Here is a 16,615-nt window from a genome sequence, read left to right on the forward strand (position 1 = left end):
CCTCATTGTGGCTTTGACTTGCATTTCTCTAATGATGAGTGATGTTGAGCATCTTTTCATGTGTTTGTTAGCCATCTGCATGTCTTCTCTGGAGAAATGGGCATATACCCTGAGAAAACCCTAATCCAAAAAGAAACATGTGCCACAATGTTCACTGCAGCACTATTTACAATAGCCAGGACATGGAAGCAACCTAAATGCCCATCAACAGATGAATGGATAAAAAAGATGTGGCAAATATATACAATGGAATATTACTCAGCCATAAGAAAGAATGAAATTGAGTTATTTGTAATGAAGTGGATGGACCTAGAGTCTGTCATACAGAGCAAAGTAAGCCAGAAAGAGAAAAACAAATGGATGATGGGTGATGACTTAGAGGGGTGAGACAGGGAGGACAGGAAGGAGTCGTGGGAGGGAGGGGATACGGGGATGTATGTATAAATACAGCTGATTCACTTTGGTGTACAGCAGAAACTGGCACAACTGTGTAAAGCAATTATACTCCAATAAAGAGCTTAAAAAAAATAGAAATACTGATGTGCCTGGGTCCCAACCCCAGAGATTCTGATTTAAGGTGAAACCTGGGCATGAGAACTTCTAAATGCTCCACAGGTGATTCTAATGTGTAGCCAAGATTAAGAACCACAAACATGGGCTCTTCCAATCTATTTGTTTTCACTTAAAGAAATGATTTTCAACTCTGGCTACACTTCAGAATTATCTGGGGAGCTTTAAAAATGTATCAGTATCTAGACCCAGCTCTTAGAGATCTTGATTTAATTGGTAACGTTTTAGAGTTTCACAGTTGATTGTAATGTGCAGACAGGACTGAGAACATTCATTTGAAGCGCTCAGTTTAAATGATAATGTATTAACTATTTTTTTTTCAAATAAATGTAAAATGAAGAGAGAATTCAGTGCTTACAGAATCCAAACCTTCTAGTTAGATGAAATATAAACTAACTTATTTTCAATGGCTTGTTATAATTTCACAATAAATTTTGCTTGGACTTGGCTACAATTTCCATTTTTTCAAACCTCATTTTGCATCCAAACAAAAAAATCAGCTGACAACCACTGCAAATGGATAACCATTTATGAAATAAGCGTTTTTGAGATGTAAAATATAATATGAAATAAACTGATTACAACCACAATAGCAATTATATATCTTAGGAGTCAGTAAGGTCCTCAGGAAAGAGAGGTACAGAAATGACATGTCTAAAATTTATTTCTAGGTCAAAGTAAAGTATCAGGATTCAACCCTATTACTAAAGTCTAAATAAAACACATCAAGCAGAACATTTAAGCACTTTATAGTTAACTTGTCACTATAGCATTATTTCATAAGTGCGCAAAGTGAAAAATTTTTTTTCAAAAAAGAAAAATGTTTCCAAATGACCTTTTATAAAATGGAAAACTGGCTTACCTCTTCCCTATGATTCTTAATTGGCATACAAAGAATACTTTGTGTCTTGTAGCCTGTAATTTGGTCAACTTCTGCATTGAACCGAGGATCCTAGTAAGGAAGAAGAAATTCAATTTAGTGACTGACCTATTCAAAGACTGATTTGATTTTTCTGGTTTATAGGATTAGAGAAATCTAACCTTTGACTCACCTTGTTGCTCTGAATGACAATTTTATCATTGTAAGAGGCATCAAAGCATATAAGTACACATCATCTTGGACAAAGATAAATTTAAGGGTTTTTTAGCAGCTAGTATTTATGAAAAAATACAGATGGAAACAAATGTGAAGAAATAAAGGAAATTCAAAATATTAACCAATTTAGACAGCCTCACTTAAACTCGGGGGAAAGTGGCAACTCTCCCCCTCTGTAATACAGTTTGCCTATTCCCATCTCACTGATTCTTCTGAAAAAGAAACGCATCTTTGGTCTCAAACTTTTCCTATAAAACCCATCACCTCCAAAATGACCATTCCAATACTGACTTGACTTCCCTCATAATGACTGTTTATATATTTCCTCACTGTTCTGTATTTCTATCTCAGATGTGCATAAGAATTAAAATCTTACCTTTTTTGTATCTAATAAAACTGCATGGCCTTCATGTATAATCAATTGCTCAATCTTTTGAATCTCTCTCCCCTTTTACAAAATACATCCTTGCACATTCAATAATCACAAAGGACTTCTGAAAAGTGTAAAATTTCTAAATGTGGCTTAAAGAAAGAAAGATACAGGCTATTTTCCATTAAACCAGATTGAGAAGATTAAAGGTAGGCTGTAAACTCTACGAGGGGCTTTTTTTGGTTCATCACTGTATTCCCAATATTAGCACAGGAACTCAGAAACATTTGTTCAATAAATGAAGGAAATCATGATATCATTAACAAATGATATCATAGTTATCCAATGTGATCATTTTTAGCTTACTATAGTTTAAAGCAAATCTTATAGGTAGGAGGAAAAATATACTTGAGGAAATGGACAGAGACCAGTATATGAGATACAATTAGAATGGAAGCAAACATACCAGAACATAAACATCTGAATGCATATTGTTCCCTTCAAAGCAACTGCCTTGGGAACTTACATGCTCAACCTAATAATAGCATTATTGTTCTAAAAACTCTGCTTTTGGAATTCCCTTCAGAGAATATGGAATAGTCACACTGGAAAAATCCTCATCTTTGAAGGTCATTTCTGTTTGTTTTTTAATTAGTCTAAAGTCACGCAAAGCCAAAGCTGTGAATGAAGTAAATGATTACACTAGATTCCATCAACTAGGGTCAGAAATGAGGCCAATTTCCCCCTGAGAGGACCAAACTTTGGCAGTAAAGAAAATTTCAGAAGAAAAGTTATAAAATGGTAGAAAATCAATATGAATATTTTATATTATAAACACTATTTCATTTTTAATTTTTCTGCAAAAGAGCTCAAAGTTATATTGAAAGACAGAGAAAACCTTGGCTGAATGTTTCCAAAAAGCAGTTCTTAAATAACATACTATATTGCTAGGTATCTAAAGAGAGCAGACAGGATACTGACATGGATGAAGTAAAAGAAGTTAAAAATTATGAATTTATATAGTGAATTATTCTACAAGCTAATAATCAAAATATGAATAGTAATGCATCCTCAGCAATTATTTTGTTAATGAATATCTGAATTACAAGACCAATTTATAAAAAAGAGGATTCAACCCAACTATCTAAGCAAAGCAAGAGTCTGAAATTAGAAGGACTTTCACAGAATTTTTTTGTGCATACTGGAAGTTTAAAATAAACAGCAGCCCTGGATTTCACTCTTTATTGAAGGAGGTAGGAGGAATGTATGCTTCAAAATCACTTTAAGCGAATTTTAGCATCTCAAAGAATTCTCCTTTAACAATGCACCCACTGCAGGGGTTGTAAACACATAGAGAACTTCTAAGCCCCATCAAAAGAAAAATAGAGCACAACTATTATTGTGATTATTTCTTTCACTGTTTATGAGAACATGACAGTGTAAAAAAAAACACAAAGCTTAGATACGCATCTCTCATAATAAAATAACTAGTACCAGACTTGCCCTCCAGCTGAAAAATATAAGATTAGACCACATACATGCAATAACTAAAACACACACAGTGAAGAGGGGAATACACACCACTGACTTGCATTAATCTGGTTCTTCCTGGGGGCACTTTTCCCCCAGGAGGAGAAGACAATTGGTATCCAGAGTAATAGTTCCAAATGGAACTGAATTCAGGGCTTCTAAAGTGGCTGGAATGTGCAAGGCAAAGTACCTGACAAGAGAGGCAGTGTTGTGGGTGGGGGTAGGGAGTGTAAAGGAGTGGCAGAAGATTGAGTGGCTAGTCACTTCAGACATGTATTTGGCAAGACTCTAAGAGAAGCAGCAAAAATTACCTGTTGAAGCCTGAAAGCAAGTGGTGATACCAATTATAACAATGTCTGAAGACACTGGGGTCCCACCCACCAGAGGAGATACCTTACTAGGCACCTCAGGCATTCAGTTGAGACACAGAAGGGCCACTCCTTGGAAGTAAGGACCATACCCTAGATTCAGACAACATTTCCTAAGACTAAATTTAAAACTAAAGTAGATCCATCCTAACAAATAATAATACCAAACCTGACAAGACAGAAAGCCTCTTCCAGGAACTCCACTGCCTACAACAACAAAGGTCAGTCCTGTTTTAAAGGAAGTTGATATAATCCAAATGCCCCACAACAAAACATTCACAATATCCAACCTACAATAAAAAAATTTTAAAAAAATCACAACATGTGTGAAGAAATAGGAAATTGAAACCCACAGTAAAGAAAAAAAGCAGTCAATAGAAAATGACCTCAAGATGATTCAGAGGTTGGAATTAACAAACAGGGACTTTAAAGCAGCTATTGTAAGTGTGTTTAAGGACTGAATAGAAAATATGGTAATAATGAACAGATGGACATCTCTGTAGAAAGAAAGAAGTATTTTAAAAAAGCCAAATGGAAATTCTAGAACTGAAAAATACAAAAGTTCATTGATGGATTTAACAACAGACTGGAAACAACAGAAGGGTCAGTGAACCTGAAGATAGATCAACAGAAAATATCTAGTCAAAAGGACTGAGAGGACAAAAAAAAAAATCTATAAAAAAGTTAACAGAGCCTCAGTGTTCTCTGAGTCCAACATCAAATGGTCTAACATATATACAATTGGAGTTCAATTGGAGAAGTGAATGGGGCAGAAAAAATATTTAAACACATGACCAAAAATTTCCCAACATTAGTGAAAACCTTAAACATACACACATAGTGTGAAAATGACATATATTGTGAAACTCATAAGGTGAAAAATGAAGGCTGGCTGACTTCTCATAAGAAAAATTAAAACCAGAAAAACGTGGGAGAACATTTTAAGTGTTGAAAGGAAACTACTATTAACTAAGAATTGTCCAGGCAGTGAAAATATCTTTTAGGATTACAGTCAAAATAAAGGCATTTTCAGATAAACGAAATCAGAGAATTGGTCACCACCACACAGGTACTAAAGAAGAGTTAATGAAAGCTCTTCAGCTTGAAGAGAAAGATAAGAGATTCTACAGAGAGGAGTAAAGAGCTTGGAACATGGCTTGAGCACATGCACACATATATAAAGAATAAGGAAATGAATCCAGAAAGATATTGCTATGATTTATGTTAAGGAGTTTTATAGTGTTTTCTGTTTTCCTCTAGGAGTTTTATAGTGTCTGGTCTTACATTTAGGTCTTTAATCCATTTTGAGTTTATTTTTGTGTATGGTGTTAGAGAATGTTCTAATTTCATTCTTTTACATGTGGCTGTTCAGTTTTCCCAGCGCCATTTACTGAAGAGACTGTCTTTTATCCATTGTATATTCTTGCCCCGTTTGTCAGAGATTTGGGTTATGACGGCATGTGTGTGCTGGGATGGTGAGGCACTGCCCCTCCTCCCACTCGAGAGGGCATGGAAGTTTTGTGTCCCCCACCTCGTTCCTTGCCCTATGCATCTCTTCTGTTTGGCTATTTCTGAATTGTATCCTTTATAATAAAACTGTAATGTTAATTATAGTGCTTTCTGTGTTCTGAGTCATTTTAAGAAATCATTAAATCTGAGCAGGGGACTCCTGAATCTGTAGCTAGCCAGACATGGATGTGGGGATCCTATTTATGGCTGGCATCTGAAGCGGGGACAATACTGTGGCACTGAGTCCTTAACCTGTGGGGTCTGCACTCACTCCAGGTAGCTAGTGTCTGAATTGAGCTGGAATGTAGCTCAAAGCGGGTGCAGGAGAAGTGAAGAACTGACTGTTGTTTGTAAAACCAAACAAGGTCTCAAGGTCAACATCTGTGGTATCCCTGCCAAAAGTGCCTAACTTGTATCTATTCAAGGAAAACATTCTACAAGATAACTGCCCTGTATTCTTCCAAAATACATGTTAAGAAAGATAAACACTGAGAAACTATTCCAGATTTAATGGAGACTAAAGAGATAGAACAAGTATATGCAATATGCAATCCTGAATTAGAGCCTTGATCAGAGGGAAAAAACAACTATAAAGGACATCATGGAACAACTGACCAAATTTGACTACAGAATGTCAGATAAGAGTACTGTATCATAAAATTTCCAGATTTTGATTAATGTATCACAATTGTGTAAGAGAATATTCTTGTTAGAAAATATATACTCATAAAAAAGTCTCCAAATGGTTCAGAAAAAAATAATATGCATATATTACTTACATGCATTATATATAGAAAAAGAAAATAATAAAGCAAATGGCACAAAATATAAACAATTGGAGAATCTGCGTAAAGGGTATGCACAAGTTTGTGATGCTGGTCTTGCAACCTTTCTGTAAGGTTGAAATAATATAAAAATAAAAGATAAAAGAAAACGAAAACGGAAATAACACAGTAGACTTGCCAAATTATATGTCGGTTTTCTTCCGCAAAGTGGAATACCTAAAGATTATTAGAACATTGAACAAAGATAGAGCAGTTCCCGAACTGTGTTTCCTGGAGTACAATTATGCCATGACAAATTTATCAAATTTATCACAATTAATAATTTTGATAAATTAAAGACATCAAAATTAAAACAGTTGCTGTTGTTCTTTCTTTCCTCTGAAAATTCATTTTAGAAATAATTTCATTCATCAGAAATTCACTTGAGTAGCAAGTGAGACCTGTAGGATGAGAGCTGGTGAAGATTTGTTTATCTGGAGAAGGACTGAAAAGGGAGGAATAAAGTAGGGGTGGGTGAAGGCCACATGAGTGGCAATGTGACCCTTCCCTAAGACCTTCCAAGTTTCCTCCCTAGAAATCATGGTATCCATGGAGAGGCTGTCTCCAGGAAACAAGAGAAGAGTACAAGTTTTGCATTCCAGTTGACTTAGGAAAAAGGGTTGTTTAGACAATGTAAATCCTTTGACATAGGAAATCTTGGGGAGGCTTATGGCTTCCACAGGTCATGGAACCAGGGGTTCAAAGCAATTTGTGATGGTTAATTTTCTGTGTCACCTTGACTAGGCGAAGGGATACCCAAGTGGCTGATAAAATGTAATTTCTAGGTGTGTCTATAAGGACGTCTCCAGAAGAGATGAGCATTTGAATCAGGAGAATGAGTAAAGAAGATCTTCATCAACGCAGTGGGCATCACCCAATCCCTTGAGTACCTGAACAGAACAAAAAGGGAGAGGGAGGACGAATTTGCTTTCGGAGCTAAGACATCCATCTTCTCTTGCCCTCCTGCTATCCATCAGAGCTCTTGGAACTAAAGCTTTTGGACTCAAACCAGAGTTACACAATTGACCCCTCCCTGATTCTTAGGCCTTCAGTTGATTATACCATCAATTTATCTGGTTCTCCAGATTGTGCAGATGGTGGGCAGATTGTGGAACTTCTAGGCCTCCATATCCAAGTGAGCTAATCCCTACAATAAATCACTTATTTATCTCTGGATATCCTACTGGTTCTGTTTCTCTGAAGAACACTGACTAATACACAATTCAATCTCGATATTGGATGATATCTAGTTTTCACATATGAGGATAATGCCAACACATTTATATAGTTGTTCTGATTATTATGTGTTAATATCTTATTATTAATAAACCCTGTGCCACATTCAAGAAATCTGCACGAATGATGGGGCTGATGAAGGAGGAGATGATGTGTGACTGAACACCATTGGTATTTGTGGTCTAATTGAAACTCACTGGTCTAAACTGTGGACCTTGTCTTCTATTTTAAACATATGAATGTGTTATTTTATTAATAATAAAATAGTTGAATCCCTACATTTATATCATTCTGTTACAAAGTTTTAAAAAGCGAATCAAAAGTTGACCATTTCTTACAATTAATCTATCTAGCAGACTATTTTTTTACTCTTAGCTTCAATCTGAGCACTACTTTGTTTCACGGCCACTTCTTGGATTTCTACTGCTACATTATTAATTTTTAAGTGTTCTGTGGTCTCATAAGCTGAAGAAGTGTGTCATTTTCACAGACACGTATTTAAAGAAGTAGGACTCAGAAAACATAGAACGTACTTTCATATTCTGACTATTTTCATAAAAGGCTATGAGACAGTATTTTGACTATTCAAAATATGAGTGGGCTAAGTGATGAATTACCCACTAGCCAACTGATTTCCACTGTTAATACCAATGTAAATTATGGCCCAGATCAATCCCACAACTTCTAATGAAATTCCTGGGATGGGAATAACTTCTGCAAGGCCTCTATAAACACAGATCAAGGGTGTCAAGGGTGAAGCAGCAACATGAGAAATCCACAGACTAAGAGGCTTCAGTCTGGGGTCACTGCAGATCAAGGACACTGAGCCTATTTTAGATGGCAGTACAAGAATTAAATCATTACTAACTGCAAAACAAAGATTACACCATCAAAACTCTAAAGATGGTAAACAGATTAAATAACGTGCATATAAGTGAAGAAATTCTCAGGGCTGGAGAAATTTAGGACCATGCAAACAGATGAAGGCTTTCTCAGCAAAGCTGTAGCATATTTATGGTCCTACTGTACTTGGGACTATAGTGCCACTGAAAAGCGGAAACCCAGCTGTCACCTAAGACAGGACGGGAATTCTGCAAATTTGGCAGCGATCCTTCAGCTGTGTCCTTAATACCCCTCTTGGAGTCTGCTATGCTGTGACATTACTTAACAGAGCTCAAAGAGGTCATGGAGATAGCTCCGTGAAGAATCAAAATTGAAAAGACTGCTGGTATAGAGTGGATTCTGAAAGCTATCTCAGGATTTAGCCAATCTGAACTATCACATCTTTCCCCAGATACCTGCCCTCAGTATTTCTCACCAGTTACTATTACTTATTCACCCAACTTCAAAACCTGAGTCTTCTCCAACTCCTCTTTTCTCCTCACTTCCACCTCCTGTTAGCTGCCAAGTCTAGCAGATTCAGCTTCTTCATCTTTAATCCAGTCCCTCCTTTTGGTCTCAAAGGCCAGTGCTCTGGTTCAGGTGCTTACTCCCTCAGACTATTTAACCTGTCCTCCCAGTTTCCAGTATTTTTCCCTCTAATTCATTTTATGGCCACCATAATATTCATCTTTCTAAAGCACAGTCTGAATCATGCCAGTCCCCCTTTCAAACCATCTTTAATTAGTCCTCATGGCTCTGAATCAAATAAATACTCCTCAGCTTGGCATTTAAGACCCCAGTAATCTCCAGTAGCTCCTCAACGTCTATACTATCACCCACACATTTCCTTACAAGCACCACATGGTCCAACTTCCTGTTTCTTCCTCAAACTTCTTTTTGCAACTGGATCTCAATATGCACACGACTCAATCTACTGAAATCTTATCCATCTTCCAGGGTCCATATCAATCACTGCTTCCTCAAAGAAACCTCTCTCCATCTCCCCAATTATATGTGATCTCCTGCTTCCCTGAACCTAACACATTTTCCCTGGATCAATTATGACCTGCTATCTAGTCGACTTGTTTATCTCATCTACTATAATTTTCTCCCAATCAATATTTATTAACACTTATCTATGTTCCAGGCACTGTATTAGGCATCAGGAGTACAGGAATGAATAAAACATCTATGACCCCTCAAATGACACAGAGGAGCCTCAAGCTGGTATTATTATGGAATCTTCAAAGTGTACCACATGATAAGTAACTAGCATAATTGTTCTATCATGATGCCAGAACATAATTCATAAACATACTAAGTGTCATTCAATTAAGATGATTTGTTTAAAACCTCTAATTCAATTAATAAAAGAATCATTTTAAATGGGAAATTTGAAAAATCATACAGTGTAAACTTTAAGTTCATAATAAAGATCTGTTCATAATGGAAGCAAAAGTGGAAGAAATATCAAATCTTTCCATTGAAATATTGTAGGGCAAAATGTCCATTTTCTAGAGCTATCCACACATTTATTTGTTTAATGAAATGAAAGAGTGGAAAGAAAGAAACTCAGACTTTGGTGTCAAAGGGACTTCAAATGAATGAATATGATGAATTGAATGAATGAATTTAAAAAGACTATGGGTTTGGTTTTCTGACACTTTTTGGACCTATCATTTTAGAATCTTAGTAAAGTCCCCAGAAGTTCACGTGGAGATAACATAGATAGGGGATATGTATAGTGATCAGGTAAAAAGATGAAAGAATACAACTGTGAGATGAGCTATGTTAAATTATCATTAAGCAGGAAAACAAGACAATATTTCCCTCAGGCCTCTATCCTTGATTCAGCCCCCAGTGAAGAAACTCTGGCATTTAACAGATGGGGAGGTCCTTACCAGACAGTCCCATTTTTAACAAGTATGCACATTTTTACATCTCAGTTTCAAATATCCCCACAATTCACAGTAGTTGTCCAAGGCCCCACCCACGCTCCACCTCCCACCCCGCCTCTGTTTCTTATTTACCTCATATGCATCTTTGATGTTCAAGGGCTCACCAAGAGCAGCCACATGTCCCACGATGCCTTTGTTCCACTCTAAGCGGATACAGTTATTTGAAGCTTCTTCCAGTGTTGAACCTTCTGCAACATCAAAGAGGCGGCTGATAAGAAACTTGTCGTTGGAGCTGTCCTCACAGACAAGGAACAGGGAATAGCGGTCAGCGGAGATGAGTCCATGGATGTGCAAGAAAATTTTGTGACATAAGGCTGTGACATCCAAGTGACTAGAAATATCTTTCACTAATTCCAAGAGTCTTGAGCACTGGTCCCCTTCATCACTATCAAACCTTGGGGGGGTTAGAGGCATCTGTTCCTTCTTTTCTGAGTCAGAGAGGAAGCTCACAGTTCCCTCAGAATCCTTGACGACAATGGGTCTAAGAGGCAGATCAAATTCGGAGGCGGAGATTTTCCTGGTTGGTGTTCCAGGGACGCTGCTCTCTGCACGGGGACTCTGCTGCGAGGGGCAAGAGCAAGCTTCCGTGTGGCCTCTGACGCCTTCCTTGCACACAGGGATGGTGTGAACTCTCTCAGCAAACCATGCATTGACCATTTCTCTGCAGAAAAGAACATGTAGACACAGTAAATGTTGGAGGAATACCCCTTCTTAAATATTGCTACCCCCGAAAGCTTCTAAAAAGCTGCTCATGGTAAACTGATGTGGTAATGATTGATTTGTCATAGAAAATAAAAACAAGATGGTTTATTTAAGACAGTTTTATTTTGAAAAACTCTAGAGGACAATTGCTTCAGTGAACATTTTAATAAAGCCTAACTCCTATAACGTGTATTTTCAGATATCTGATTTATAACACATTGTCAAGTCTGCTCCTCTCAAATCAGTTTGTGTTAAAGTAAAAGACACTAAATTTGACAAGAGTCTTAGGAAAATATAAATATGGAAATTTATCTGCTATTTAAAACATACAACTTTTTCTGAAGTTAAATATTTAAAAAATTTTAAAAATTTATATAAAATTGGCTAGCTAATATGCTTAATTGTAGATAGTTGTTTTAATCTATATCGCTACATATAGATTAGATTTAGAAAGGGAAATGGAAAATATAAACCATTTGATCTGGTATGTGGTAGAAAGATTATAGATTTCCATTAAAATCATCCTAATAAGATTTGTTCAATTAATGGTAAAGATGATCTCTTCTTCTAGAGTATCTACTCCTTGTATAAAGGAGAAAACAAAAAAGGTAGGTAATAACATATAGAAAATTCAGTCCAAGAAAACTTAAGTTATTTATGTTATTAATGTGCCATCCCATGAAAAGAACCCATTTGGGCTAAAGCCTTCACAGTGGGTGATTTTTTTAAACAAATATGCCAGATCATACACATCCAAATGATTGTTGTTCAGGTCAAATAATTCCTCTTGGGAAGCTGCATTCTCATGCCAACGGATGGTGCCATTACTTTAGACATTTTTGGAACTCTTCTTTTGAAACTAACTTCTAAAAATTTTCAAGAGCCACATAAGAATATTAGTTTTTTAAATTAATTTTTTTGGAGTACAGTTGATTTACAATGTTGTGGGAGTTTCCGCTGTACAGCAAAGTGAATCAGTTATACATATATCCACTCTTTTTTTGATTCTTTTCCCATGTAAGCCATTACAGAGTATTGAGTAGAAAGAATATTTGTTTTATCTTAAAGTTAGATCTTGTTTTTCAGTAAGCCTTCCTCTCAAAACAAGCAAGTAAAACCACAAAAACCTAGAGTAAAAGCTAACTTAATGTATATCTTATGCATTAGACTTGACTTTTTCTGAAACTCAAATTCACTTTCAAGAGACAGAAACTTGCTACCACTGAGGATACTTAAAAGAACTGGCCTATAAAAGCAATGCAATCTCCACTTGACAATGACTTACTGATTATCTTCACCAAGGAGCCAGGATAAAAAAGTTTGACAGTGTATCATTTTGGAGAGTGCAGGGAAACAGGCACTCTCTAATCCTTCTGAATGCAATAGAAATTGATAACACCTCTTCAGAGGGCAAGTAGGCAATAGCTAGCAAGTTTTAAAATGCATTTATCCTTTGTTCCACAGATTTTACGCATGTGGGAAAGGAAGTACCAGGGTATTTATTTACTGTGGTACTTTTTGTTATAGCGAAGATAAGAAGCAACCTAATACCACAAACAGAAGCCTGGCAAAAACACATCAGGGCGGACTTCCTAGGTGGCGCAGTGGTTAAGAATCCGCCTGACAATGCAGAGGTCACGGGTTCGATCCAAGCTCCAGGAAGATCCCACATGCCATGGAGCAACTAAGCCCGTGTGCCAAAAAAAAAAAAAAAAAAAAAACACATCATGGCACATTTATAAAGGGAACACTAGGCAGACATTTAAAAATGGTCATAGGTACTGATGTGAATAGTTATCACAATTTATTAAGTGAAAAAAGAAGATCCAGAAGGGAGAAAGAAGAGTTAGCCTTTTTTCTGAGTCTCTACTAAGTCTTTCACTTATAGAATGTTCCCTTAATTATTTTATTTTGAACAGCAACTATTGTTTGGTAAATACTGTACTACCCTGAAATGACACCAGTCTAGAATGAAATGGGTCAAAAAAAAGATAACACAGATATGATCAGGATTACCCCATAATTCCAAGTGTTAGATACAGTTATAAATTTTAAAGTTCTCTTTAAAAAGCAATGTAGGGACTTCGCCCGTGGTCCAGCGGTTAAGACTGCATGCCCTCAAGTGCAGGGGGCACAGGTTTGATCCCTGATTGGGGAACTAAGATCCTGCATGTGACGCAGCATGGGCAAAAATAGTAATAATAATAATAATAATAATAATAATAATTAGTTTTTAAAAAAGCAATATAGGGCTTCCTGGTGGTGCAGTGGTTAAGAATCTGCCCACCATTGCACAGCGAAAGAAACCATAAACAGGACTAGAAGACAACCCTCAGAATGGGAGAAAATATTTGCCAATGAAGCAACGGACAAAGGATTAATCTTCAAAATATACAAGCAGCTCATGCAGCTTAATATCAAAAAAGCAAATAACCCAATCCACAAATGGGCAGAAGACCTAAATAGACATTTCTCCAAAGAAGACCTGCAGATGGCCAACAAACACATGAAAAGATGCTCAACATCACTACTCATTAGAGAAATGCAAGTCAAAGCCACAATGAGGTATCACCTCACACCAATCAGAATGGCCATCATCAAAACAACTAAAAACAATAAATGCTGGAGAGGGTGTGGAGAAAAGGGAACTCTCCTGCACTGCTGGTGGGAATGTAAGTTGGGGTACAGCCACGATGGAAAACAGTTTGGAGGTTCCTTAAAAAACTAAAAATGGAACTAACATATGACCCAGCAATTCCAATACTAGGCATGTACCCAAAGCAAACCATAATCCCAAAAGAAACATGTACCATAATGTTCATTGCAGCACTGCTTACAACAGCCAGGACGTGGAAGCAACCTAAATGCCCATCAACAGATGAATAAAGAAGTTGTGGCACATATATACAAGGGAATATTACTCAGCCATAAAAAAGAATGAAATTGAGTTATTTGTAATGAGGTGGATAGACCTAGAGTCGGTCATGCAGAGCGAAGTAAGCCAGAAAGAGAAAAACAAATACTGTATGCTAACTCATATATATGGAATCTAAAAAAAAAAAAAAAAAAAAATGGTACTGATGAACCCAGTGACAGGGAAAGAATAAAGATGCAGATGTAGAGTATGGACTTGAGCACACAGGGTTGGGGGAGGGGGAAGGAATGGGGAAGCTGGGATGAAGTGAGAGAGTAGCTTTGAAATATATACACAACCAAATGTAAAATATATAGCTCATGAGAAGTTCCTGCATAACGTAAGGAGACAAACTCGATGATGGGTGATGACTTAGAGGGCCGGGATACGGAGGGTGGGAGGGAGTCACGGGAGGGTGGGGATATGTGTATAAATACAGCTGATTCATTTTGGTGTACCTTAAAAATTGGCACAGCACTGTAAAGCAATTATATTCCAAAAAAGAGCTTAAATTTTAAAAAATGACACAAAGATAATTAAAAAAATTAAAAAAAAAAAAAAAAAAAAAAAGAATCCGCCTGCTAGTGCAGGGAACACAGATGGGTTCAATTCCTGGTCTGGGAAGATCCCACATGCCATGGAGCAACTAAGCCTGTGCACCACAACTACTGAAGCCCATGCACCTAGAGCCCATGCTCTGCAACAAGAGAAGCCACTGTACTGAAAAGCCCAAGCACCACAACGAAGAGTAGCCTCTGCTTTCCGCAACTAGAGAAAGCCCGCACGTAGCAATGAAGACCTAACGCAGCCAATAAATAAATAAATAATAAATAAATAAATAAATTTATTTTTAGAAAAGCAATGTAGTAAGTATACTGTACAGATCCCCGGTGTATACCTACAGCACAGAATCTTTTAAAATATAATTGCCTAATGTTTTATAAATTCATGACAAGGCTTGGGACAAAATTTCCAGCGATGAGAACATACGCTGATAATAAAATAATGCTGTATCTCAAAAACTTCGACAGAAATGAGGAGGACATACTTTGGGAAATGCTTGCATTACCTCCAGAATCACAGCAGTAGTGCCAAAGACACTGATGTCAGACATGTATGTGAAAATTGCAAAGGAAGCATTTGAATAAGCTGTTTCATAAAATGTAAGACAGAAAAAAGCAATACATTTAACTTAACATCTCATGTGATTTAAAAGTGTGTACATGTAACAAATTCTCAAATGCATACAAAAACAGGCATTTTAACTATTTCAGCTACAAACCTGAAACACAGCCTCAACTTATTTCTTATCCTCTCATTGAAAAATGGTGATCAACTTTTAAATTTTTTAATCAAACCACCTACTTGACAACTCCATGTGAACATCTAAACAGACACCTTAAAATTGTGAAATCAGAATTCCTAATGGCCCATCCTTCGTCTTGCTTCAACCTCACTCCTTAACAGTTTTCTTCATATTAATAAGTAGCACCATGATCTCCCTAGCTACTCAACCAAACATCTAGGAGTTACTCTGAATTTCTGTTTCTTTCAACTCACACGTCCAATCCAGCAGCCAAGTCTTGTCTACGTGACTTTCAAAACCCTATATTCTAGTCTGTTCATTTCTATCTCCTGTACTACCTCCCTGATCCAAGCCCACCACCTCTCACCTGGGACTGTGGCCACAGCCCCTTAACTGGTCTCTCTGATATACCAGCCTCCCTTCAATCCATTCTCCACACAGCAGCCAGAGTCATCTTTGAACAAAGAAAACCTTAACATCTTAACTACCCTACTTGGCTTCTCACTGAATTGAGACTTAAACTCAAACTCTTTCTATCCCCTACCATAGTCCCTCTCGCCCATGCCGGCCCCTCGATACTCCTCATCACATCAAACTCTAACTGCCCCCAGTCTGGACCACTCTACTCACCTGCACCCGGCTGATCGCAGCTCCTTATCCCCTGCGCAGACAGGTCTTCCCTGATCACTCCACCTCAAGTGGCCTCGACACACTATGTTCTCCCCCCACGCTATCTGAATTCTTACTATCGTCTATTTTTCTTGTTTATCAATCTGTTGGTTTATTGTCTGCCTCCTCCGAGGAGATGTAAATGTCATACTTGTCTGTCTGTCTTGTTCACGGCTGCATGTCTGTACTTAGAAAATGCCTTGCACATACTAAGTCCTTGATAACTATTTGTGTGAATGAATAAATAAATGAAGCCTCCTAAATTAACTGCATTAAAAGGGACAATAGTCCTTTGAAAATCTGAATGCTGGTATATTTGTTACAGAAAATCAACATTGTGTTTTAGCTATTAATGTTCATCTTCCTTTGGATGTGAGTCTCATAACTGACCATGGCTAATTTACCCTATAGGATATCCTATAGGGCCTAATATATGTCTTAAACTAAGCCAGTGTCCAGAAATTCTTTGTTAGGTGTTTTGTATTATATTTAATTGTGTCACAAGTGTTTTACTTCTAGATATTTTCTTGGAGAGATGAACTCAGTATTAAATGACACAGGAAAAATAGATCTGGTATATTCAGTGACTCAATCAACAATTTTTATTAACTACCAGTCATGGAGGGAAGGGTTTTCTCACGACCACATTATTGATCATCTGAGTCCCTGTAGATATGTCCC

General features: G+C 37.1%; 1 protein-coding gene across 3 annotated transcripts in view; it reads right to left on the bottom strand.

Moving 5' to 3' along the window:
* LOC130835332 (cGMP-specific 3',5'-cyclic phosphodiesterase-like) overlaps positions 1 to 16,615 on the bottom strand; it is a 50,028-nt gene that overhangs the window by 9,368 nt on the left and 24,045 nt on the right. For 2 of the 3 annotated variants that reach the window (XR_009048869.1, XM_057706826.1), the window contains exons 1-2: positions 10,416 to 11,059; positions 1,433 to 1,522 (exon numbers count right to left, since the gene is read on the bottom strand). Coding sequence is in view for 2 of the 3 variants with exons in the window: in XM_057706826.1 (XP_057562809.1) it covers positions 1,433 to 1,522; positions 10,416 to 11,000 (675 nt within the window). In the remaining variant the exon portion in view is untranslated. Of the gene's footprint in view, positions 1 to 1,432; positions 1,523 to 10,415; positions 11,060 to 16,615 lie in introns of those variants that run through there. The other variant, XM_057706827.1, reaches the window with a different exon arrangement.

Source organism: Hippopotamus amphibius, chromosome 13 (assembly GCF_030028045.1).
Source record: "Hippopotamus amphibius kiboko isolate mHipAmp2 chromosome 13, mHipAmp2.hap2, whole genome shotgun sequence".
Taxonomy (NCBI): domain Eukaryota; kingdom Metazoa; phylum Chordata; class Mammalia; order Artiodactyla; family Hippopotamidae; genus Hippopotamus; species Hippopotamus amphibius.